We start from the raw sequence: 20,784 nt of genomic DNA on the forward strand, positions 1-20,784 counted from the left end.
GTTTTTTAAAAAAAAGTAAATCAGATCAACCCATTTCTCTAATTAAAACCTCCAAAGGCTTCCGATTGAATTTATGACAAAATTTCAACTCTTTCCTCGAGAGCTTCAAAATCATCCTGTATAATCTAATCCCTCACCACCATTCTGATCTTCATCTTCCTTTCCTTCTTGCTGCCTTTCAAGCCTCACTTACCTGGGACATTACCCATTCATTCCCACCTGAGACCCTTTGCTCAGAATACTCTTTCCCCTAATTTCTGAATAGCTAGCTCCTTGCTCAGATCTCACCTTAAACATTGCCTACTCAGAAAAGCCTTCTCTGAACACTTGATATAAAACATTCACATAAGCATTCTCATTTCACTCTTTTTACACTTACAGCATAGCACTTCACACCATCTGATATTTGTCTTTAAAAAAATTTTTTTAATGTTTTATTTTGAGAGAGAGAGAGAGGGAGACAGTGTATGAGTGGGGGAAGGGCAGAGAGAAGGAGATACAGAATCCAAAGTAGGCTCCAGGCTCTGAACTGTCAGCCCAGAGCCTGATGCGGCTCTCAAACCCATGAACCATGAGATCATGACCTGAGCTGAAGGTGGAGGCTTAACTGACTGAACCACCCAGGTACCCCACCATCTGCTATTTTTCTTATTAATTTGTTCTTGTTTTTCTCCACCACCACTAGAATATAAGCTCCAAGTCCCAGTGTTTAGGAAAGTGCCTGGCACACAGGAGGTATATAATAGTACATATATAATAAATAATTGTTGAATAAATGGAGTCTTAATACCAATATACTGGTTATGTCAACAGAGAATCCAGTTCTTTGAGCATAATCTTTTCCACTCTTAACACCCATTCTCAGTTCCCTACATATATGTTTCTCATATTGTTAGTATAAGACTCTAGATCTCAATTTTTTAAATTTTATTTTTAAAAAGCAAAAAAAGCATTTTAAACTGCTAAGTTATTTCAACCTATGCTGTTACCTGTGTTTGTCTTCACGAATTCCTATATTAAATAACTAAACTACGGCCTACTAAGTAGGAGTTCTATAAGACAGTGACTAAAATGTATGACACTAGGTAATGCTTTTATTTACATGTTATTTTTCAATTAAAAGGCCTTATCATTTATCTAATACCAATCAGAGAACAGTAGTTTATTTAAAATTTAGCTTATGTGTTTGTATGTTAGCTTTATGAAAGGGCTGATCATATTTTATTATATATACATCTTTCTGTGTACATGGCACATGTGATTGTGGCACAAACACATGATCATAACACTCTTTCTTTTGAAACACTATGTTTTCACTTTCAAGATATTTTATAGATATCTTTCCTTGTCAAAAGTAAACCTATATCATTATTTTAGATATAACTATACCACAGTATATCAACCAGTCCTGTATTATTGGACATTTAGGTTTATTCCATTTTTTAAATTGGTATAAACATTTAAATAAATATCCTTTAATATTCAGCTCAGTGTATGTGTTATTTTATAGAAAGAGGATTTTGATTCATATTACCAGATTGTCCTTTATGAAGTTGAAAGGACCTTATTGTTAGAGAAACATTTTTTTTTTTTTTTTTTTTTTTTTTTTTTTTTTTTTTTTTAGCAACCCCCAGGTTATTCTCCTGCTTGTCTTGTCATTGTCTTCCATGTCATTAGAAGTGTGGAATTTTCTGCTACCTTGCCAGGCTTTAGAAGTAAAGTGAACCTTGAAGAGGGCACTTGTTGGGATGAGCACTGGGTGTTGTATGGAAGCCAATTTGACAATAAACTATATTTAAAATAAATTAAAAATACTAAAAAAAAAAAAAAAAAAAAAAAGAAAGTAAACTGAACCGCATATCTAGCAGCCCAGTGATGGGTAAGACCTTCTTCTCTCATTCGTTTTACACAGAGCTTTGAAGAAGTTCTGAGCTATCCTGGGAGTTTTTTCTGAATCACTATATGATGAGTACTGGTTCAGAGAGCCTCCTGGGGCTCCTAAGAAGGAGGTAGTGGTTCTGGCTTCTCTCCTAGGGTTTTTTCTGTGCTGCTTCTGCAGAACAGATTCATAGACTCTCAGGGTTGAAAGAACTCTTGCTACCACTTCACTAGCTGAATACGTTCAATCACACCCCTGGGATGTGTCTATCAGTCTGTCCTTGAATATCCCTGGTGATAAAGAATTCACTTCTACTGAGAGTTAGTCCATTTTATCTGTGGATCACTCTGATCAGAGTTTTCCCAGTTACCAAATTGTTCACCTCTTTTATTAAACAGAACAGATGGGGAACTGTGTAAGAAATAGCTAAACTCCACAGCCAGAAGTGCATGCTACTACAAAAGCAGCCAGTCTGGTCATGGCTCTCAGTCAAACTGGTGTAAACCCAATCCTCATTGAGGTCTTGGAGGTAGAGGGATTCTAGAACTATGTTTTGATTCATTAATCTCCAGTCTCCAAAGATCTGTCCTTCATAGCCTGTGAAAACTTGTAACATCCTTTGTTTGCTTCAATGCTATGCTTTATATCAAATAATTTATTTCTTCTAAAATATGTAACTACTAGGTAAGATTGACAGTCCATATTTGTCTAGATATGAAACACCTTTTGTTTTTATAAAGGTACACATTGTTTTCAGAGGCCCTAAAATCATAACTTACTTCTAGAATAAGCTCAAAATATCAAGTTCTATTGAGTGAATTTTCTTTAGCATGACATAGTTCTCAGTTATTGTTCGTATTCCTTATGGTAGTCTCTGCTGTCTGGTGTTTTAGAGGTTGACATTATCAAAATTTTAACTATGTAACTTTTCTAATGGCCACTGTGATTTAGTATTCTCATTTCTTAAAATTCAGACATCCTTACATTTTTCCTGACAGTTCCTAAAGGTTGTCATCATAAAGTCACATGCATTTAGGTAGTATTTTATTTTTCATAATGCTACAGTATAATCCATGCTATTCCTTGCAGTTCTGTTTTGTTTTGTTTTGTTTTTAATATGTGTTTTTGGGAGAGTACAGTGGAGGAGGGGCAGAGAGAGGGGACAGAGGATCCAAAGTGGGCTCTGCTGATAGGCTGACAGCAGTGCTGAGTGACAGCGGGTCTCGAACTCACTAACTGCAAGATCATGACCTGAGCCAAAGTCAGATGCTCAACCAACTGAGCCACCTAAGTGTCCCGTATTTATGTAATGGTTACATAGATAACTAATATATAACTACTGTCATCTCTAATCTTTGTGTTAAGTTTTTCATTTAAATATTTAACACTCTGGGGGTGCCTGGATGGCTTAGTCACTTGAGCATCTAACTCTTGATTTCGGCTTAGGTCATAATCTCATGGTTTGTGAGTTTGAGCTCCACATTGAGCTCTACACTGACAGCACTAAACCTGCTTGGGGTTCTCTCCCTTTCTCACTGCCCCTCTCTTAAAATAAATAAATAAACTTTTAAAAAAAGTTATTTTTGTAATAGTTTAGTTTTTATCACTTTAAACTTGATAATTCCTGGTGTGTAAGCCATTATTTGCTAGGGCTTTAGAGATAAATTATAGTTTTGCAGGCATAAGGATAACACTGTCATTCTCCCCACTCTTTCTGCCCTTCCCCCTTTCTTAATCTGACCTTGTAGGTTTTTTCTCAAGTATAGATTTTTTTTTTTTTTAAGTAGTAGCACATAAATGTAAGACTTATTGCTTAGACTGTGGATCATCCTTGGTATTCACATGGAGTAGCTGACATCTTGGCATCATTCAGCATTCCAAAGATTAGGAGCCACTGCTCTGTCACAATTCTTAGTTTTCCAGGATTACCTGACAAACTCAGGGAAAGGAACAGGATGAGCCCAGAGAAATATCTCAGGAGCTGAAATCATGCCATGTAGCCCATGGCAAGCCTGAGGTAGCTTTGAAAACCCATAGAACCACCAGAGAAAGGGATTGAATGGAATCCTTTTTACATCTTTTGCTTCCCCGTGAAGGACACCAGGATTTAACTCAGTTAATCCCAAGGGACTACAGGAAACCTTTGATTTATAATCTAATTGATTTCTAGAGGAAAGTGGAAAGTTGAGATCACTCTCTTGTTTTTCTTGTCACATTATTATAAACTAGGGTTCTATCCCTGGAAACTACAGATCTTCCCTGACTTACAACGGGGTTACATCCTGATAAGACATTTTCAATTTATGATAGGTTTAAGTGAAAAATGCATTTAACATTCCAAACCTAGCAAATGTCATAGCTTAGCCAAGCCTGCCTTGAACGTGCTTAGAACACTTACATTAGACTGCAGATGGGCAAAATCATCTAACACAAAGCCTATTTTATAATAAAGTGTTGAATATGCCTGTAATTTATTGAACACTATATTGGAAATGAGAGAAAGAGAATGGTTGTGTTGGTACAGACGGTTGTAAGTGTATTGGTGTTTTGCCCTCTCCATCATGTGGCAGACTGGGCCCTGGAGCTCACTGCAGCTGCACAGCGTCATGAGAGGACCCTACCATATTGCTGGTCTGGGACCAGATCAAAAGCCAAATCACTTTCACACCATCGTCAAGTCAAAAAATAGTAAGCTGATGAGGGGCTGTCTGTTCCAATATGTATTATTAATATATATGTTGCATATTATTATTTTTCTTACATTTTTATAAACATATACTAAAGTATGTAATAACAGTTTTTGTAGCTGCAATGAAAGAAAGCAGGCATGAGGTAGTAGTGGTTAAGGAACCAGATTCTGGAGCCAGACTGTAGATTCAAATTCCAACTTCATTCTTTACTGGCTGGGTAATCTTGGGCAAGTTACTTAACGTCTCTATGCTTCAGTTATCTTTAAAATGGTAGTAACAGTTTCCGCCTTATAGAGCTGCTCTGAGGATAGAATGAATTAATGTGTAGAAAGTACTTAGAACTGGCAATGTCTGACATTGTTAGTAAGTGTTCACTGTTATTTTATATGTTGCACATGGTCATTTTAGGGAATATTTTCTGAATGGTCTTAAAATACCAACTCAATAAAGTTGGCTTTGAAGGCTGCTGCATTTCCAGATAAGCCTTCCTGATGATAGAAATGGGCATTCTTCGTCATTTCCTTCAAGGCTATTCATAATCTGGCTCCAGTCCTTTCTTTTGCACGCTTTCTCTATACAGATTCTCTACTCAAGTTGCACTTTCTCTCTCCTGGTTCTGCTCAATGTCTACCTCCTTTAAAAAAAAATTGTTTTCAGTATAGTTGTCCCACAATGTTACATTAGTTCCCTGTGCACAACATAATGATTCAGATTTTCTATGCTGTGCTCATAAGTGTAGCTACCATCTATCACTAAACAACGCTATTACAATATCATTGACTATATTCCCTATGCTGTGCGTTTTATTCCCTTGACTTATTTATTCCATAACCGAAAGTCTGTATTTCCCACTCTCCTTCACAAATTTTGCCCATCTCCCAGCCCCCTTGCCTCTGACAACCAACGATTTGTTCTTTGTATTTATAGGTCTGACTCTGCGTTTTGTGTATTTCAATGCCTACCTCTTTTGCAAAATTTTACCACTGTTATCTGAAAAACGTTGGAATGTATTAAATGCTGTAGTGTTCTATTTGTTTTGAAGATGATTTATGAATCATGAACCCTTTGAGACTAGGATCTATGCCATAATACAATTCTGTATCCCCTGTCACTTAATACAGTGTAGCAAGTACTTAAAGTGTGTGATATTTAATTGGATTGCACAACAAATTGAATTTGTGTGTGTACATTTGCACGAGTGTTCAACTCGTGTAACAGGTTAACACTTTTGAAACTTAACTGTTTCACAAACTTGGAGCACTTGCGAGAAATTTAAAAATTACTACAAATAAGTGAGAACACCTGCATTTCAAATTGTTTGGAACTGCATAGTAACAATAACAACAACAAAATTCACACTTTATATATTGTAATTTGGGCCTGCATCTGCTGCTGGATAATTATAACATTTCTCCTTTTGAAACTACTAATACTATAAGGCATAGGCAGAGAAGGACTCCAGAGCTCTGAACGTCCACAGCACAGATGGGTTTTAAGAATAAGGAACTAGATAAGAAAGGGACAAAGGAGAGAAAGGGAGAAACATATATTTGAATTTGCATCCTTAATATTTAATAATAGTAATAAAACAGCTAAAAAATATGACATAATAAGACCTTTTAACCTTTTGGTTATTGGTGAAATTTTGGGTGTAAAAACTGTTGCACTTGACATCTGAAAAATATAAGATATCTAAATATCTATAGGATTATAAATGTATTCCTAAATCTTAGACATTTTAACTGAAATTGACATAAAAATAATTTTATGCTATAATTTCAACCACCTTTACCTTAACTGAAATTTGGAATTATCCATTCTCTCCTTACCTTGTATACCTTGTGAACCAAGAGTTTACTGTATTTTAATTGCCTGATTTTTACCCCCCTTTCACTCTTTGTTAGTGAATATACTTGAATATAGATTGTGACATTAGGTATTTTAGGTGTAAACGGTGAGTTCTTAACAAGAATACATTAAATTAGAGACTCATTTTTTTTTTAAACCAGATACTCTAGATGAATATTTTGAATATGATGCAGAGGAGTTCTTGGTCTCTTTGGCCTTGTTAATAACAGAAGGACGAACACCTGAATGTTCTGTAAAAGGTCGCACAGAAAGTTTCCATTGCCCTCCAGCACAGTCCTGTTACCCAGTAACTTCCAAACATGAATGTAGTGACAAGCTGGCTCAGGTGAGAATTGTGTATTGAGTATATTTTCTTTTTCTTTCATATAAACTAGTTTAAATTCTGTGATCACTTTTGTTACATGACAATTATAATGTTCACACTTAAGTATAAAATCACTTATAACTACAATAAAAAAAATCCTAATCTTGGACCATAGCTAATACCCCTAACTCTTAAGCGATGCTCTTAAAGTCACAGTAGGTACCTTTGCAGATCAGCATGCAGGGTGACAGCCAAAATCATACCTGCCTTCTTACTCGCCAGATTTAAGATAATTGTTGCTATTGATCTTGTGTTTATTTGGTAGAATTACTTTCATGATTATTTTCTTCAGATTAACCAATTTCCCTTTTATATTCCTTTTTTCCTACGGGAGGATACTTTTTGCTATCTTAGTAGTATTTTTATATAATGTCAAAAATAGTTATTTTGATAGGTAGTGTATAATTTGCTATAGGGATTTTCCCAACAGTTTCTTAAATGTAGTCCAAAATTTTACATTTTTAAAATCTTGTCTATTTTGAGCATTTAATGAAAATGAGATTTTAATATTTTGGTTTTTACTTAGAATGAATCTTTATTTTGTAACAATGACATAGTTAACAAACTAGGCTGGGCCACCTTAAGGCCTGTCAGATGTGGTGTATGACAGTTATTTTTCCACAAAATAGTGTAGAAATATCCCCCTCCCCAAGAAACTTTGCATCATAAATGTTCAGTACTAATCCTTGTACTCTAGAACTCACTAGTGTTAATCCACTATTTAATGAGGAAATCTAAATAAGCCTAAGCAAAGATCTACAGTTGACTCATTTCTCATATAGATGTCTATTTTACAATTATAATTTTAAACTGTAAATATAAAATGCCTTGGGTTATTGAGGTATTTCGCTTACATTCATTTTCTCTTAAGTGTCGCCAAGCCAGAAGAACTAGGTCTGAGGTCTTACTGTTGTGGAAGAATAACCTTCCAATCATGGTGGAAGTGATGTTACTCCCAGATTGCTGCTACAGTGATGATGGGCCCACCACAGATGGAATTGATCTCAATGATCCTGCAATTAAGCAAGATGCATTATTATTAGAAAGATGGATATTGGAGCCAGTTCCTCGACAGTAAGTTGTTGAACTGAGTTTCAAGTTGTTCTTGCTAAATCAGGTTTTCCATTGCTTCTATAAATTATTTTAATAATGTATCATGTCTTTGACTCTAATGATGTAGTAAAATTTAGACATTTAGTTCTTCTGTGACTTCAAGTGACACTAGTAAATGCACTTCGATTCTCTTGAAAGCACATATCCAGAATATATTTATTTTAGCTTCTGTATTTCTAAAATTCAATCATTTTGTACTTGCTGACATTTAAATGATACTTTTTACCTCCCTTAGGAGTGGCGATCGGTTTATTGAAGAGAAGACTCTTCTATTGGCTGTCCGCTCATTTGTGTTTTTTTCTCAGTTAAGTGCTTGGCTGAGTGTTTCCCATGGTGCTATTCCACGAAATATTCTTTACAGGTAAGTATTGAGCAAAGTAAGGACAGTGTGTATTTAACCTTGTTGGTTAGCTACTGAATGATATTTTACCTTTTAAGCAGTTTATTTCCTTCATTTCTAAATGTAAGTGGATAAAATTTACTAAAGATTTTCTCAAAACAAGTTAGAGAATTTAAATGCGAATCAGTATGAATTTTACTTTATTTCTTTTTAATTTGTTTTTTATTTTTTTAATGTTTGTTTACTTTTGAGAGAGAGGGAGACACAGAATCAGAAACAGGCTCCAGCTCTGAGCTGTCAGCACACAGCCCAACATGGGGTTTGAACTCCCAAGCAGTGAGATCATGACCTGAGCTGAAGTCAGATGCTTAACCAACTGAGCCACCCAGGCACCCCCGGCATAGATTGGTTTTCAGAGAGCTTTTTAGCTTTAAAGAACCCCCAATGGGCTTACATATAAAAACTTTCTGGGCTGCTGAATTTCCATAATGGTAGACTTATTTAATTTTTGCATCTTGAAAACTGTAAATTTATAGGCTGCTGACCAAGTGTCTAATTGTTTCTTTAGGCAGGTGGCCCTGAGATTGAGTATCTCTTAATCACCTTGTACAACAGAATTAGCTAAATCCATTTATTTAGAGTAAATGCCATTTTTTTTTGTTTTAAGAAATAATTCTAAATTATAGTATTCTTGAGCTTTAATGCCTAAGTAGTCCAGTGTTCATAAAAAGATCATCTCTAGGCTCTTTCCATAATGTCCATCAACTGATGAATGGATAAAGAAATTGTGATTTATATACACAATGGAATACTACGTGGCAGTGAGAAAGAATGAAATATGGCCTTTTGTAGCAATGTGGATGGAACTGGAGGGTGTTATGCTAAGTGAAATAAGTCATACAGAGAAAGACAGATACCATATGTTTTCACTCTTATGTGGGTCCTGAGAAACTGAACAGAAGACCATTTGGGAGGGGAAGGAAAAAAAAAAAGATGAGAGAGGGAGGGAGCCAAAACATAAGAAACTCTTAAAAACTGAGAACAAACTGAGGGTTGATGGGGGGGGTGGGAGGGCAGGGAGCATGGGTGATGGGTATTGAGGAGGGCACCTGTTGAGATGAGCACTGGATGTTGTATGGAAACCAATTTGACAATAAATTACATATAAAAAAATCATCTCTATTCTAAGCATAAACTATTGTGCTTTTTATGTTGGTTTTATCAGAATGACATGCATGGTAAAGTAGCTGAAAGTAAACCCTTAATAGTAATTAATGCAAATAAAGATAAGTATGTAACTGTTGAAAATTTTTTATAATATATAACGTTATAAGGATTACAATGCATTGATTCTGTATATTTCTATATGATTCTAGAATCAGTGCTGCTGATGTAGACCTGCAGTGGAATTTTTCACAGACCCCGATTGAACATGTGTTTCCTGTTCCTAATGTTTCTCACAATGTGGCCTTGAAAGTCAGCGTTCAGTCCTTGCCCAGACAATCTAATTATCCAGTTTTGACCTGTAGTATTCACACTAATATTGGCCTTTATGAGAAAAGAATTCAAGAACATGAACTTAAAGTCCATCAGCACCGCAATTCTAGTGAAGTAGAACAATGTAGTACAAATAGTTCACAGCGTCTGTGTAGCAAACAATCTTGGACCATGGCACCTGAAAGCATATTGCATGCAAAAAATGGCACAACTCCAGAATATATTGCAGCTGTCAAAAATGTCAAACTGTATCCAGGCACTGGCAGTAAATCTGACTATGGAACACGTCAAGCCAATATTCTGGGCTTCAGTGGTAGAGGAGATAAAAAGTCACATGAAACACCAGTGAGAACTTTAAAATCATTTTCAATGATTGATTCCAGGGTCTCTAGCCACCAGAGTTCCTGGCAGTCAGTTGGTGAGACTAATCCTTTAATAGGCTCTTTAATTCAGGAGCGACAAGAAGTTATTGCAAGAATTGCTCAGCATTTGATTCATTGTGATCCAAGCACTTCCCCTGTTTCTGGACATCCATTTAATATGCAAGAGTCTAGTTCACTTAATTCAAAACTTTTCCGGGTTTCAAAAGAAAATGAAAATGTGAGAAAATGTAAAGAAACTTTCTCCATTTCCTTTGGTAGTCCTGAGCTTACCTCCTCAGAAGACACCAGTGAGGGAAAAATTCAAGTAAAACCAGATACTCCTCGAAGTGAAACTGGCAGTTCCAATGGTCTTTATTCTCGTCAGTCTATTGGTGAGACAAATCCTTTGATCGGCTCTTTACTCCAGGAGCGACAAGATGTTATTGCAAGGATTGCTCAACACTTGGAGCATATTGATCCAACTGCATCACATATACCCCGGCAGTCATTCAACATGCATGACTCCAATTCGGTTCCTTCGAAAGTATTTAGGAGTACATACGAAGACAACAATTTGTGGAAGAAAAACAAGGATGTTACCTCTGTTGCCATTTCCAATACAAAATTTTCCTTGTTAGAAGACAGCAGCGAAGGGGAAAACTTAATACCCAATAAATCATTTAGTTCTTTTAAATGTAATGGTAAAGTCGAATCCTCTTTGAAACCTCAAATAAGAAGAAATCTGTATCAGGACAATCCTAGTGAAACCATCCAAAATACTTTCCAAGAGACACAGAACAAAGCCACTAGTTTATTGACTCCCTCAAATATGCCTCACTGCAAAAAAAATAACTTAGATTTGACAGTCAGATTGGAAAATACACTTTCTGAGTGTCAATTTAAGGAGCAAGAAATTAGCAATGAAACTGATAAAAAGTATTCAAATTGCAACAGTATTGACAAACAGATTTGCACAGATAAGTATAAGGAAAAAAGAATAAAAAATGAAAATTCTAATCCAGAATATTTTAAGAATCATGAATTTGATAATTCCAAAAAAGATGACTCAAAAATAAAAGCTACTATGTTGGAAATGTCTGAATATTTGAACAAACATGAAAACAAGTGCTCAAATAAAGACTCAGAAAGGCCTAAGACATGTGAGCAAAATACTCAACTTAATAGTATAGAAAATTATCTCAATAAAGATAATGAAGTTCGCAAATGCAAAAAGCCAGACCTATTAAAAATTGAACAGGATAAGAAAGAAGAGATAATTGATGAAAAATCTCAAAACTGTTCTCAGAGAAAGAAAGTAAAAGACTGTTTGTCTACATGTGAACGACTGAAAAATACAGAGGTGTTGGTAGGTAACATCTAATATTTCAAATATAATTCTCAAACATTTATCATGGTTTCAATTTTGTTTACAGAAGATCTAGTTATAAAGGCCTAAGGTGCCCATTAATTATAGTAAATACAGTCAGTTCTAATAAACCTGCTACAAAACTAGTATTAACATCCTTGAAAAATAACCTACTTACTTAAGAGCAAATGCTAGGTGAATTCTTCCCATTGCCCTTTTTTGGTTATTTCAACACTGGACAATTGCTGGAGGGTAATTAGGAGTCAGAAATGAAACTCACATCAGCTTAATGTATCATTTGTTAGTAGCTCTGGCCTAATACAGTGCACCCGTTGTAATGCCACTGCTCAGCTAGGGATTTTAGGAATATCTATAGAGAAGTCACAAGGCTGTTTGTTGGTTAGAATGCCTGGGTTCCTGTCCTGACTTCATAATTTGGACCTTAAGTCACACTGAATAAGTCACCTAACTTCTAAAAACCTCAGTTTCCTCAGTTCTAAAATAAGAATGATAAATCTCTTTTGCCTATCTCAGAGTTGTGACAATCATATAATAGATTTTAAGAAATTTTGTGAATCTTTAATGTACTATATAAATAAAAGATACTTATTTACATTTTATTTAACTTTCTACCAAACCATTTTTTAGCTTTAGAAAATTATTATTAGGCAGAGAGAGGAACACCGAGAATCCAAAGCAGGAACCCAAGCCATTAGTGCAGAGCAGGATATGGGGCTCAAACCCACAAACCAGAGATCATGACCTGAGCTGAAGTCTGACGTTTAACCAACTGAGCCACCCAGGTGCCCCTGGAAAAGTACTTTTTAACTGTTTTGACCTAAATCTGAATGTCCTTAGTTTATCTTCTTTATCAGTAAAATTAGTTCTGCTGGACATAAGAGTTTTAATAATTGTACCATGTTTCCAATTTCTGTTTTTCAATAGAATCTCTAACATGGATTGTATCAAATGGTAGTTTCCAATTTTCTAAAACTATAATTGTCACAAAAACAGTTAGCTTTTCATGATCCTTTCTGGTACCTAAAAGGAAAACTTAATTTGGCCACTGTATTTTTCAAGCTACTAATATTCGGTTTTTCATGCTCTTGTTTTAAATATAATCATACAACATTTACTAAGTGCCCAGACACTCTTCTGAATATTTTACACATATTGGCATGCTTAATCCTTCCACTAAACTATGAGAGTAAACTAGAGTAAACTCCAGTTTACAAATGAGGACCCTAGGATTGGAGAGCTTAAGTAACTTGCCCAAGGTCACAAAGCTAGTAAGTGGCAGAGCCAGGACCCAAATTAGACTTTTCTGATTTTTATGTGTTGCTATGAATTTCTAGTGTTTGGGTTTAAACTTGCCTAAATTGTTAAGAAATAGCTTGTTTCTGTATCACATCAAAAACATGGTACTGCAACTGCATTAGATATATTTTTAAATTCACATTTATTGTATTTCTGTGTCGTGCTCTACCAAATTACATGCTTTGAGAACGACTCTTAATATTAACATAGTTTTATATTTTAGAATACTCTTTTTTCTACCTCTGAGTAGTTGTTTTCTCACAAATTAAAAGTATCAAATATTAGCTTACCAGATGTTAGACTCTGAGTATTTATAAATATGAGCATATGTATAAGACGATTATATTTGGACATAGTTTCTTTAGAATATTTGAGTTTATTCAGTACTTTAGAAAAAACTCTTAGACATTGTTTTATTAAAGTGTGTGTGTGTGTGTGTGTGTAGATCTAGATCTGTAGATGATTAGCATTACCACCCAAGATATAATATCTCAGTACATATTAGGGATAAGACCAAAATTACTTAAATGTTATCATTAAAATTAATTATTTTCCTAGCAGAAGACTATACCACTGAAACATTCAAGTGTCTGGCGGAAACATAATTTTCATTCCTTAGATGGGACCTCAACCAGAGCTTTTCATCCTCGAACTGGATTGCCTCTTCTCTCAAGTCCTGTAAGGTTTCTTTCTCTTATTTCATATTTATACTTGGAAACATCTAAAATGTTTGCAAATTATTTTATCTGAATTGTAATTGAAAAAAATTTAAATGCACTTTTTTATTTTTTTTATTAAAAAAAATTTTTTTTAATGTTTTTTATTTTATTTTTGAGAGAGACAGAGACAGAGTGTGAGCTGGGCAGGGGCAGAGAGAGAGAGAGAGACACAGACTCCAAAGCAGGCTCCAGGCTTCGAGCTGTCAGCACAGAGCCCGATGCAGGGCTCGAACCCACAAACCGTGAGATCATGACCTGAGCTGAAGTCAGCCGCTTAACCGACTGAGCCACCCAGGCACCCAAAAAATGTAAATGCCTCTAAAAGGAATTTCCAGGGGCACCTGGGTGGCTCAGTCGGTTAAGCGTCCGACTTCAACTCAGGTCACGATCTCGCGGTCTGTGAGTTCGAGCCCCGCGTCGGGCTCTGGGCTTATGGCCTGGAGCCTGCTTCGGATTCTGTTTCTCCCTCTCTCTCTGCCCCTCCCCCATTCATGCTCTGTCTCTCTCTGTCTGAAAAATAAACGTTAAAAAAAATTTTTTTTAAAAAAAGGTAAAATAAAATAAAAGGAATTTCCAGTTAGAAAACACTTTTTAATATATTTAATAGCTATGTGTTCATATGAGAAAAGACTAAAAATATGAAAAAATTAGGATTATAAAATTTCTCTGAAATTCTTTGGTCTAATCTTTTAATTATTACTAAATATAAAGAAAATATTTAGTGTCAAGTGGGTTTGTATAAATAAATTTGTATCTGAACCTGGTTGACATCACCAGCTGAGTTATTTGGGAATCAGATTTGTGGTTGTTTTTGACTTGGAACCCATGCAGCATCTTATTTTGAGACATATAAATTTCCCCACTCTACATTTACAAATAGATTTGTAGATCTGAGTGCAATGGTTAGGAGTCTTGCTTTGGAATCACCCTGACTTCACCCTAGCATAATGTCTGCTTTAGTATTATGGGGATGATTAATATAATTCCTGACACATAGTAAGCTATCAGTTGTTAGCTGGTATACCTGCCATTTCAGTTAAACCTGAGTCAAGTGATCAATATCAGGGAGAAGTATAAAGCATATATATTTTGCTACTGATAGAAGATAATTTTTGGTGCTTTGAGTGGTTTTTTTTTTTTTAAGTTATTTATTTATTTTGGGAGAGACAGACAGTGTGAGTCGGGGAGGGGCAGAGAGAAAGGGAGACAGAATCTCAAGCAGGCTCCGCACTGCCAGTGTAGAACCCAATGTAGGACTCAAACTCATGAAAACCGTGAGATCATTCCTTAAGCCAAAACCAGGAGTTGGACGCTTACCCGACTGAGCCACCCAGTCACCCTACTTTATCTGTGTTTTTTTAAGTAAACTCTAAGGATACAATATCTGGCCTATGTTCAAAAAATAATTATTGAATAAGAGACCTTGAATTTAAATTTATAACTTGGACCTTAGGTGTTTGTCTTAGAGAAGCTGAATTCCAAACAACTTAAAATAACCCCAAACATTTGACCTAGGTATGAGGTGCTTTCGAAAGACCCAAGTGATCAGGAAAAAAGATTTGTCAGCATCATACTGATAAAAAGAGCATTGTAGACTTCTGTTCAGCATGGTAGACTGAGTTCATCTACAAAGACTCTTCCTCCTCAAAGACAGAAATCATGGATAGAATATAACCTTTAATAAAAATAATACGTAATACCTGATATAACCTTTAAGTACATAATATAATGTAAGAGAAAGAAAGATAAATCTCCAAATACTCATATGAGGCAAATTATGGCCCTCTGGGATATCTGAACCTAATTTAGTGCTAGGGTTTAATGCCTCTGCTGGGACAGGTACAAACAGGAGGTAGGGATGCAAGAACTTATGAACTTGAAAAATAACTAAATAGAAATTTTAAATATGAAAAATATTTTAATTGCTGTATACACACACAACATGTGTGCCTACAAATACAGAAGGATTAACATTGAATCAGAATCAGCTGTATAGCAATGTAGTGATGGGTGGACAGATGCTAAGAAAGCATCTTGAATAAAGTACAGAAAGGAAGAGAGTTGGTAAAATATGGGAGAGCCATGGAGGATAAAATGAGATGCTGAATATAAGTGTAGTACAAATTCTAAAAGTAGAACTAAGTGGAACAAAGAAAATGCAGTATCAGAAGAAATGAAGGTAAAGAACTTTTCAGAATTGAAGACATGAGAATTTAGATTGAGAACTTCACATTAAGTTCTTTTTTTATATATAATTTTTTTAAAGTTTATTTTGAGAGAGAGCACAAGCAGGGGAGGGACAGAAAGAGAGGGAGAGAAAGAATCCCAAGCAGGCTCTGCAGGGTCAATGCTCAAACTCAGGAAACTGTGAGATCATGACCTGAGCCAAAATCAAGAGTTGGACGTTTAACCAGCTGAGCCACCAAGGCGCCCCCAATTAAGTTCAGGCTACAAAAAATAGCATGGTGCACTCATGAAAATCTCAAAAATATTGAGATTGCTTAGACATTCAGTATTATCTTTTTTCTTAACGACGAATGTACTGTATACAATACATATTTATTCTAGTAACAAGTCTTTTTAACTTGCATGTTGTATGTGATTTTACCTTTAGTTTACCTTTGGGTCTTTTATTTTTAGGATATTTTCAGCTAGATGGTGGTTGGATCATGGTCTTAAATGTAATGTGTGGTATACAATGGTGGTTGAACATCTGGAGCAGTATTTTTCAAACCTATTCTCTGTGAAGCCCCAGAGTTCTTAGAAATGCACAGTGGGTAGGGAGGGACAAAGGAACAGCAGAGTTGGCAGGACTCCAGGCTCCCATCACCATTTAATTCTTTTTTTTTTTGTTTGTTTATTTTTATTTGAAAGCTATAAGTCTTTTACTCCCTTCACAAAATACAGAAGTACAGTTGATCCCTGAACAACACGTATAGAATACATATAACATACAAAATATATGTTAATTGGCTATTTATGCTGTTGGTAAGGCTTCCAGTCAACAGTAGGCTATTAGTAGTTAAGTTTTTGGGGATCTAAAACTTTTTGTGGATTTTCAACTGCAGAGGCTGGGCGGGGGGGATTAGTGCCCCCTAATCCCTGTGTTGTTAAAGGGTTAACTGTATATAAAGTAAAAAAGTAAAAGTCTTATTATATATTGGGATTCCATGTAAGATTTTGTTTTAGAAAAAACATTCTGCTTCTTAAAGAGTCAAAACCTAGTAAAAGTGCTTTTGTTAATCATTTATTTTTTTTTCTACAAGTTAATAAAATGAGAAATAAGGACAATATGTAATAAAGAGTATGATTGTAAGTAGACTGGGGAGAAGTTATAGTATTTGTAAAATATGCTTAACTTTCATTTGAAAAGTGTTCTATCAGTTCAAGAAAAAATTACAGTCTTTTTAAATATTACAAATGATTGTTTTGACCTTAGGTTCCTCAAAGAAAGACACAATCAGGTTGCTTTGATTTGGATTCTTCATTACTGCATCTGAAAAGCTTATCATCTGGAAGGTATTTATATTAAAACTGATTTGTGTATTTGAAATAATATACTAATTTCTAGTCTTGTGTAATAAATGTTTACTCTAAAAATCACAATTCTAATAGGAATATTATTTTCTAGTTGGGTATCATTTTCAATATTAATTTCACACAGTTATTAAGGATGAAGGGAGAAATTAAGACAATGAGTAGCTAGTGTATATTGGTCATCATAATAAATACATTGGTTTTAGCACTTAAGTAAGTTTGAATATTTCTGGTCATTCACCTCCTCCTTTACCTTACACTTCTTTGCAAAAAAGAAGCCTTGGAAATGTGTCCATGTTGACAAATAATACTCTCCTTATTTTCTTTAGTCACATAATTTTGCCTTTATATTCTCATTTTTAACTGAAAATGAAGACTGATAAAGAAGACTGCATTATATATTTCTAGCAGATGTCACTATGTGATATAAATTCTGCCTTGAAACCTTCTAGGATATTACTTATATATATTTTTGTCAAATATTATAACAAAGACCATAAAATCTAATCAGGAATTTAAACTAGATATTTCATATCTTAAAATTTGGTTGGATTAATTTTTTATCATGTAGTTTAAGTAAAATGGATCAAATTCTCCTAATTTAATTTTATACAAAAAATAAATTAGAAAATACTGTGCTTAATGTGTTTGTTTGCTGATTTTCTTTTTAATAGTCATCGACCGTGTTTAAACACTGAAGATGATCCAGATATTCATGAAAAACCATTTCTGAGTTCTAGTGCTCCACCTATAACAAGTCTTAGTCTCTTAGGAAATTTTGAGGTAATGTTTTTGAAAACTATTTTAAGAGTTGAAGTTTCTTAACCTAGACCTAGGGTGTTATTTATGTCATTTGTTTGTGAAAGGGAAATAAATAAATGGATTGTATTTTTTCAAAGCCTTGAAATCAACTTATTTCTTTTCTTTCCCTTTTCCTTTCTGTGAGAAGTGAAGTTAGAATTGTTGGTACTGCCATCTTATAACTGGGTACCTTGTAGGGGAGTTAGAGGACTTAGGTAAACTGGAGTGAGGTGTCTGTTACTCTAGCCAGAGAAGGTACTTGACCACACCTTACCTGATAGTACTGGTTCTGAGTCCCAGGAAGGAGGATGGTGGACTGATAGGAGCCCCTTCATGATCAAGGAGGTTAATTTTCAAAATCAAATGTTTTTTTGTACTATACTTGTAACTCTTTTGCAAATCTAAATCTATTCTCTTTTTATTTTTGGGAAAGGGAGAGCAAGCAGAGCAGAGAGAGAGAGAGAGAGAGAGAATCTTATTACGCAAGAGAGATAGAGAGAGAGAGAGAGAGAGAGAGAATCTTAATCTTACGCAGGCTCCATGCTTGATGCAGAGCCCAACATGGGGCTTCATCCCATGACTCTGAACCGAAATCTGGAGTAGGATGCTCAACCAATTGAGCCACCCAGGCACCCCTAAAACTATTCTAAAATAAGATTATTTTAAAAAATGGAATGGTTAGTCTCCAATAATGTGCTATTATTTTATTTAATAAGAATATTTCTACTTGGGATCAAGTGTACTATTGGATTAGCTACCTTTAATTAGAAAACAGCCTTTAACATTGAATCACTATGTTGTACAGCTGAAACTAATATTGTATGCCAACTGCACATCAATTAAAAAAAAGAAAAACAACCTGAAACATAAGCCTGTAAATGGAGTTTTAAAAGTGAATTTAATTGGTGAGGTTTTTTTTATGGGAAAATAATTTAAAATTAGTAGTTTTAATTTAAATAGCTTTACTGGAGTTATGGCAGTTTGATATGTTAATAGTATGCTGTATTTAAAACTGTATTTGATTTTGAAGCTGTCTTTCAAAGTTTTAAAATAGTTATGATAAGTTGATTTCTTTTCCAGTCATTTTTAAGGTATTACTTCAGAACTGTTGAACTCTCTATTCTCTGTCATTTTAAAATGGCATGAGGCCATTGTGAGTATCACTTATTCTGCAACCTTTGTAGTAAAAGAAAATTTGTGTGGGGAAAAAGAGCATCTCCTATGTGAAAGCCTTAGGAAAGAGAAGATGGTTAAAAGATCAGTACATTGGAATGTTATTTGTGCAGATATGCATATATTTTCACTTCAGTAGAAAAATAGAGAAGTTCTGAGACTGTCCAACCCATAAATTCTCTTTAATTTATAGTTGTCCTTTGTATCAAGAGTTTATTTCTTTTTATTTCCATTATATTGATATACCACTATTTGTTTATTCACTCACTTGATTCTAGGCCTTTGGGTCGTTTCTAGTTTGGGGCTATTACAAATAAAGCTGCTGTGGATATTCATGGATGCATTTTTGTGTGGACATAAGTTTTCATTTTGTTTGGGTAACTACCTAGGAATGGAATGTGTGGGTAGTATGGTAGGTATATCTTTAACTTCTTTTAAGAAACTGCCAAGGTGTTTTCCAAAGTGGTTATACCATGTTTAATTCCTACCAGTAGTGTATGGGGGTTCTAGATCATCCACATCCTTGCCAGTGTTTGCATGGGTCAGTCGTTTTAATTTTAATCATTCTAGTAGTTTTGCAATGCTGTTGAACTGTGGTTTTAATTTGTATTTCCCTGATTACTCATACTGTTGAACCTCTTTTCTGTGCTTTATCATTTAGCTTTTCTTTCCCAAGTAAGCACATAATGTTTTCCAAATAATTATTTTTTTCATTTATGTTTTTTGAGAGAGAGAGAGAGAATGAAGGAATGCAAGCATGGGAGAAAGACAGAGGGAGAGAATCCCAAGTACGCTACTCGCTCAGTATGGAGCCCAATGTGGGCATCCAGCCCATGGCCTTGGGATCATGACCTGAGCAGAAATCAAGAGTTGGACACTCAACCAGCTGAGCTACCCAGACGCCCCTGAACAGCAATAGATTTTTATTTTAGTTTTGTTAAATGTCCAATTTATTTTTTTCTTTTATGGATCTTAATTTTGATAGTGCATCTGAAAAATCTAACCCAACACTTCTCCACCATGGCACTATTGATATATGAGCCAGATAATTCTTTGTTATGGGATTTGTTTGATGCATTGTACGATATTTAGTAGAATCTTTGGCCTCTGTCCATTAGAGTTCAGTACCATCGTCTGCCCCTTACCCCCCAGGTATAGCAGTAAAAAATGTCTCTAAACATTGACACATGTACCGTGGTTGAGAACTATTTGCTTGACCCCAAGGTCACAAAACTTTTTTCCTACAAGTTTTATTGTTTTAGCTCTTACATTTAGTTGTGTGATCCATTTTGAGTTAAGATTTATATATGATATGTAGTTTATAGTCGTTTCATTTTTATGAACATGAATGCCCAATTATTTTAGAATTGACATGAACTAATGTGAGTTCTCTAACATGTTTTTTTAAAAAAAAATCTAATGTTTATTTTTGAGAGGGAGAAAGAGACGGAGTGCAAATGGGGGAGGGGCAAAAAGAGAGGGAGACACAGAATCCAAAGCAGGTTTCAGGCTCCGAGCTGTTAGCACAGAGCCCAACGCAGGGCTCACACTCACAAACTGCCAGATCATGACCTGAGCTGAAGTCAGATGCTTAACTGACTGAGTCACCCAGGCACCCCTATTCTTCCTTAAAATTGCTTCAACTATGGTAGTTCCTTTCCCCTTCATCATGTAAGTTTTAGAGTTAGCTTACCTATTCCTACAAAACAGACTGCTGAGATTTTGTTTGGATTGCATTGATAATAGGTCAATATGTG

At 35.1% G+C, this 20,784-nt stretch overlaps 1 protein-coding gene across 8 annotated transcripts in view; it reads left to right on the forward strand.

Moving 5' to 3' along the window:
* Positions 1 to 20,784, forward strand: part of FAM214A (family with sequence similarity 214 member A) — a 116,250-nt gene that overhangs the window by 80,256 nt on the left and 15,210 nt on the right. For 7 of the 8 annotated variants that reach the window (XR_006203576.1, XM_042941982.1, XM_042941983.1 and 4 more), the window contains exons 3-9: positions 6,579 to 6,763; positions 7,674 to 7,876; positions 8,151 to 8,276; positions 9,632 to 11,480; positions 13,356 to 13,475; positions 16,956 to 17,035; positions 17,728 to 17,836. Coding sequence is in view for 7 of the 8 variants with exons in the window: in XM_042941982.1 (XP_042797916.1) it covers positions 6,579 to 6,763; positions 7,674 to 7,876; positions 8,151 to 8,276; positions 9,632 to 11,480; positions 13,356 to 13,475; positions 16,956 to 17,035; positions 17,728 to 17,836 (2,672 nt within the window). In the remaining variant the exon portion in view is untranslated. The remainder of the gene's footprint in view (positions 1 to 6,578; positions 6,764 to 7,673; positions 7,877 to 8,150; positions 8,277 to 9,631; positions 11,481 to 13,355; positions 13,476 to 16,955; positions 17,036 to 17,727; positions 17,837 to 20,784) is intronic. The other variant, XM_042941984.1, reaches the window with a different exon arrangement.

This window comes from Panthera leo, chromosome B3, assembly GCF_018350215.1.
Source record: "Panthera leo isolate Ple1 chromosome B3, P.leo_Ple1_pat1.1, whole genome shotgun sequence".
Taxonomy (NCBI): Eukaryota; Metazoa; Chordata; class Mammalia; order Carnivora; family Felidae; genus Panthera; species Panthera leo.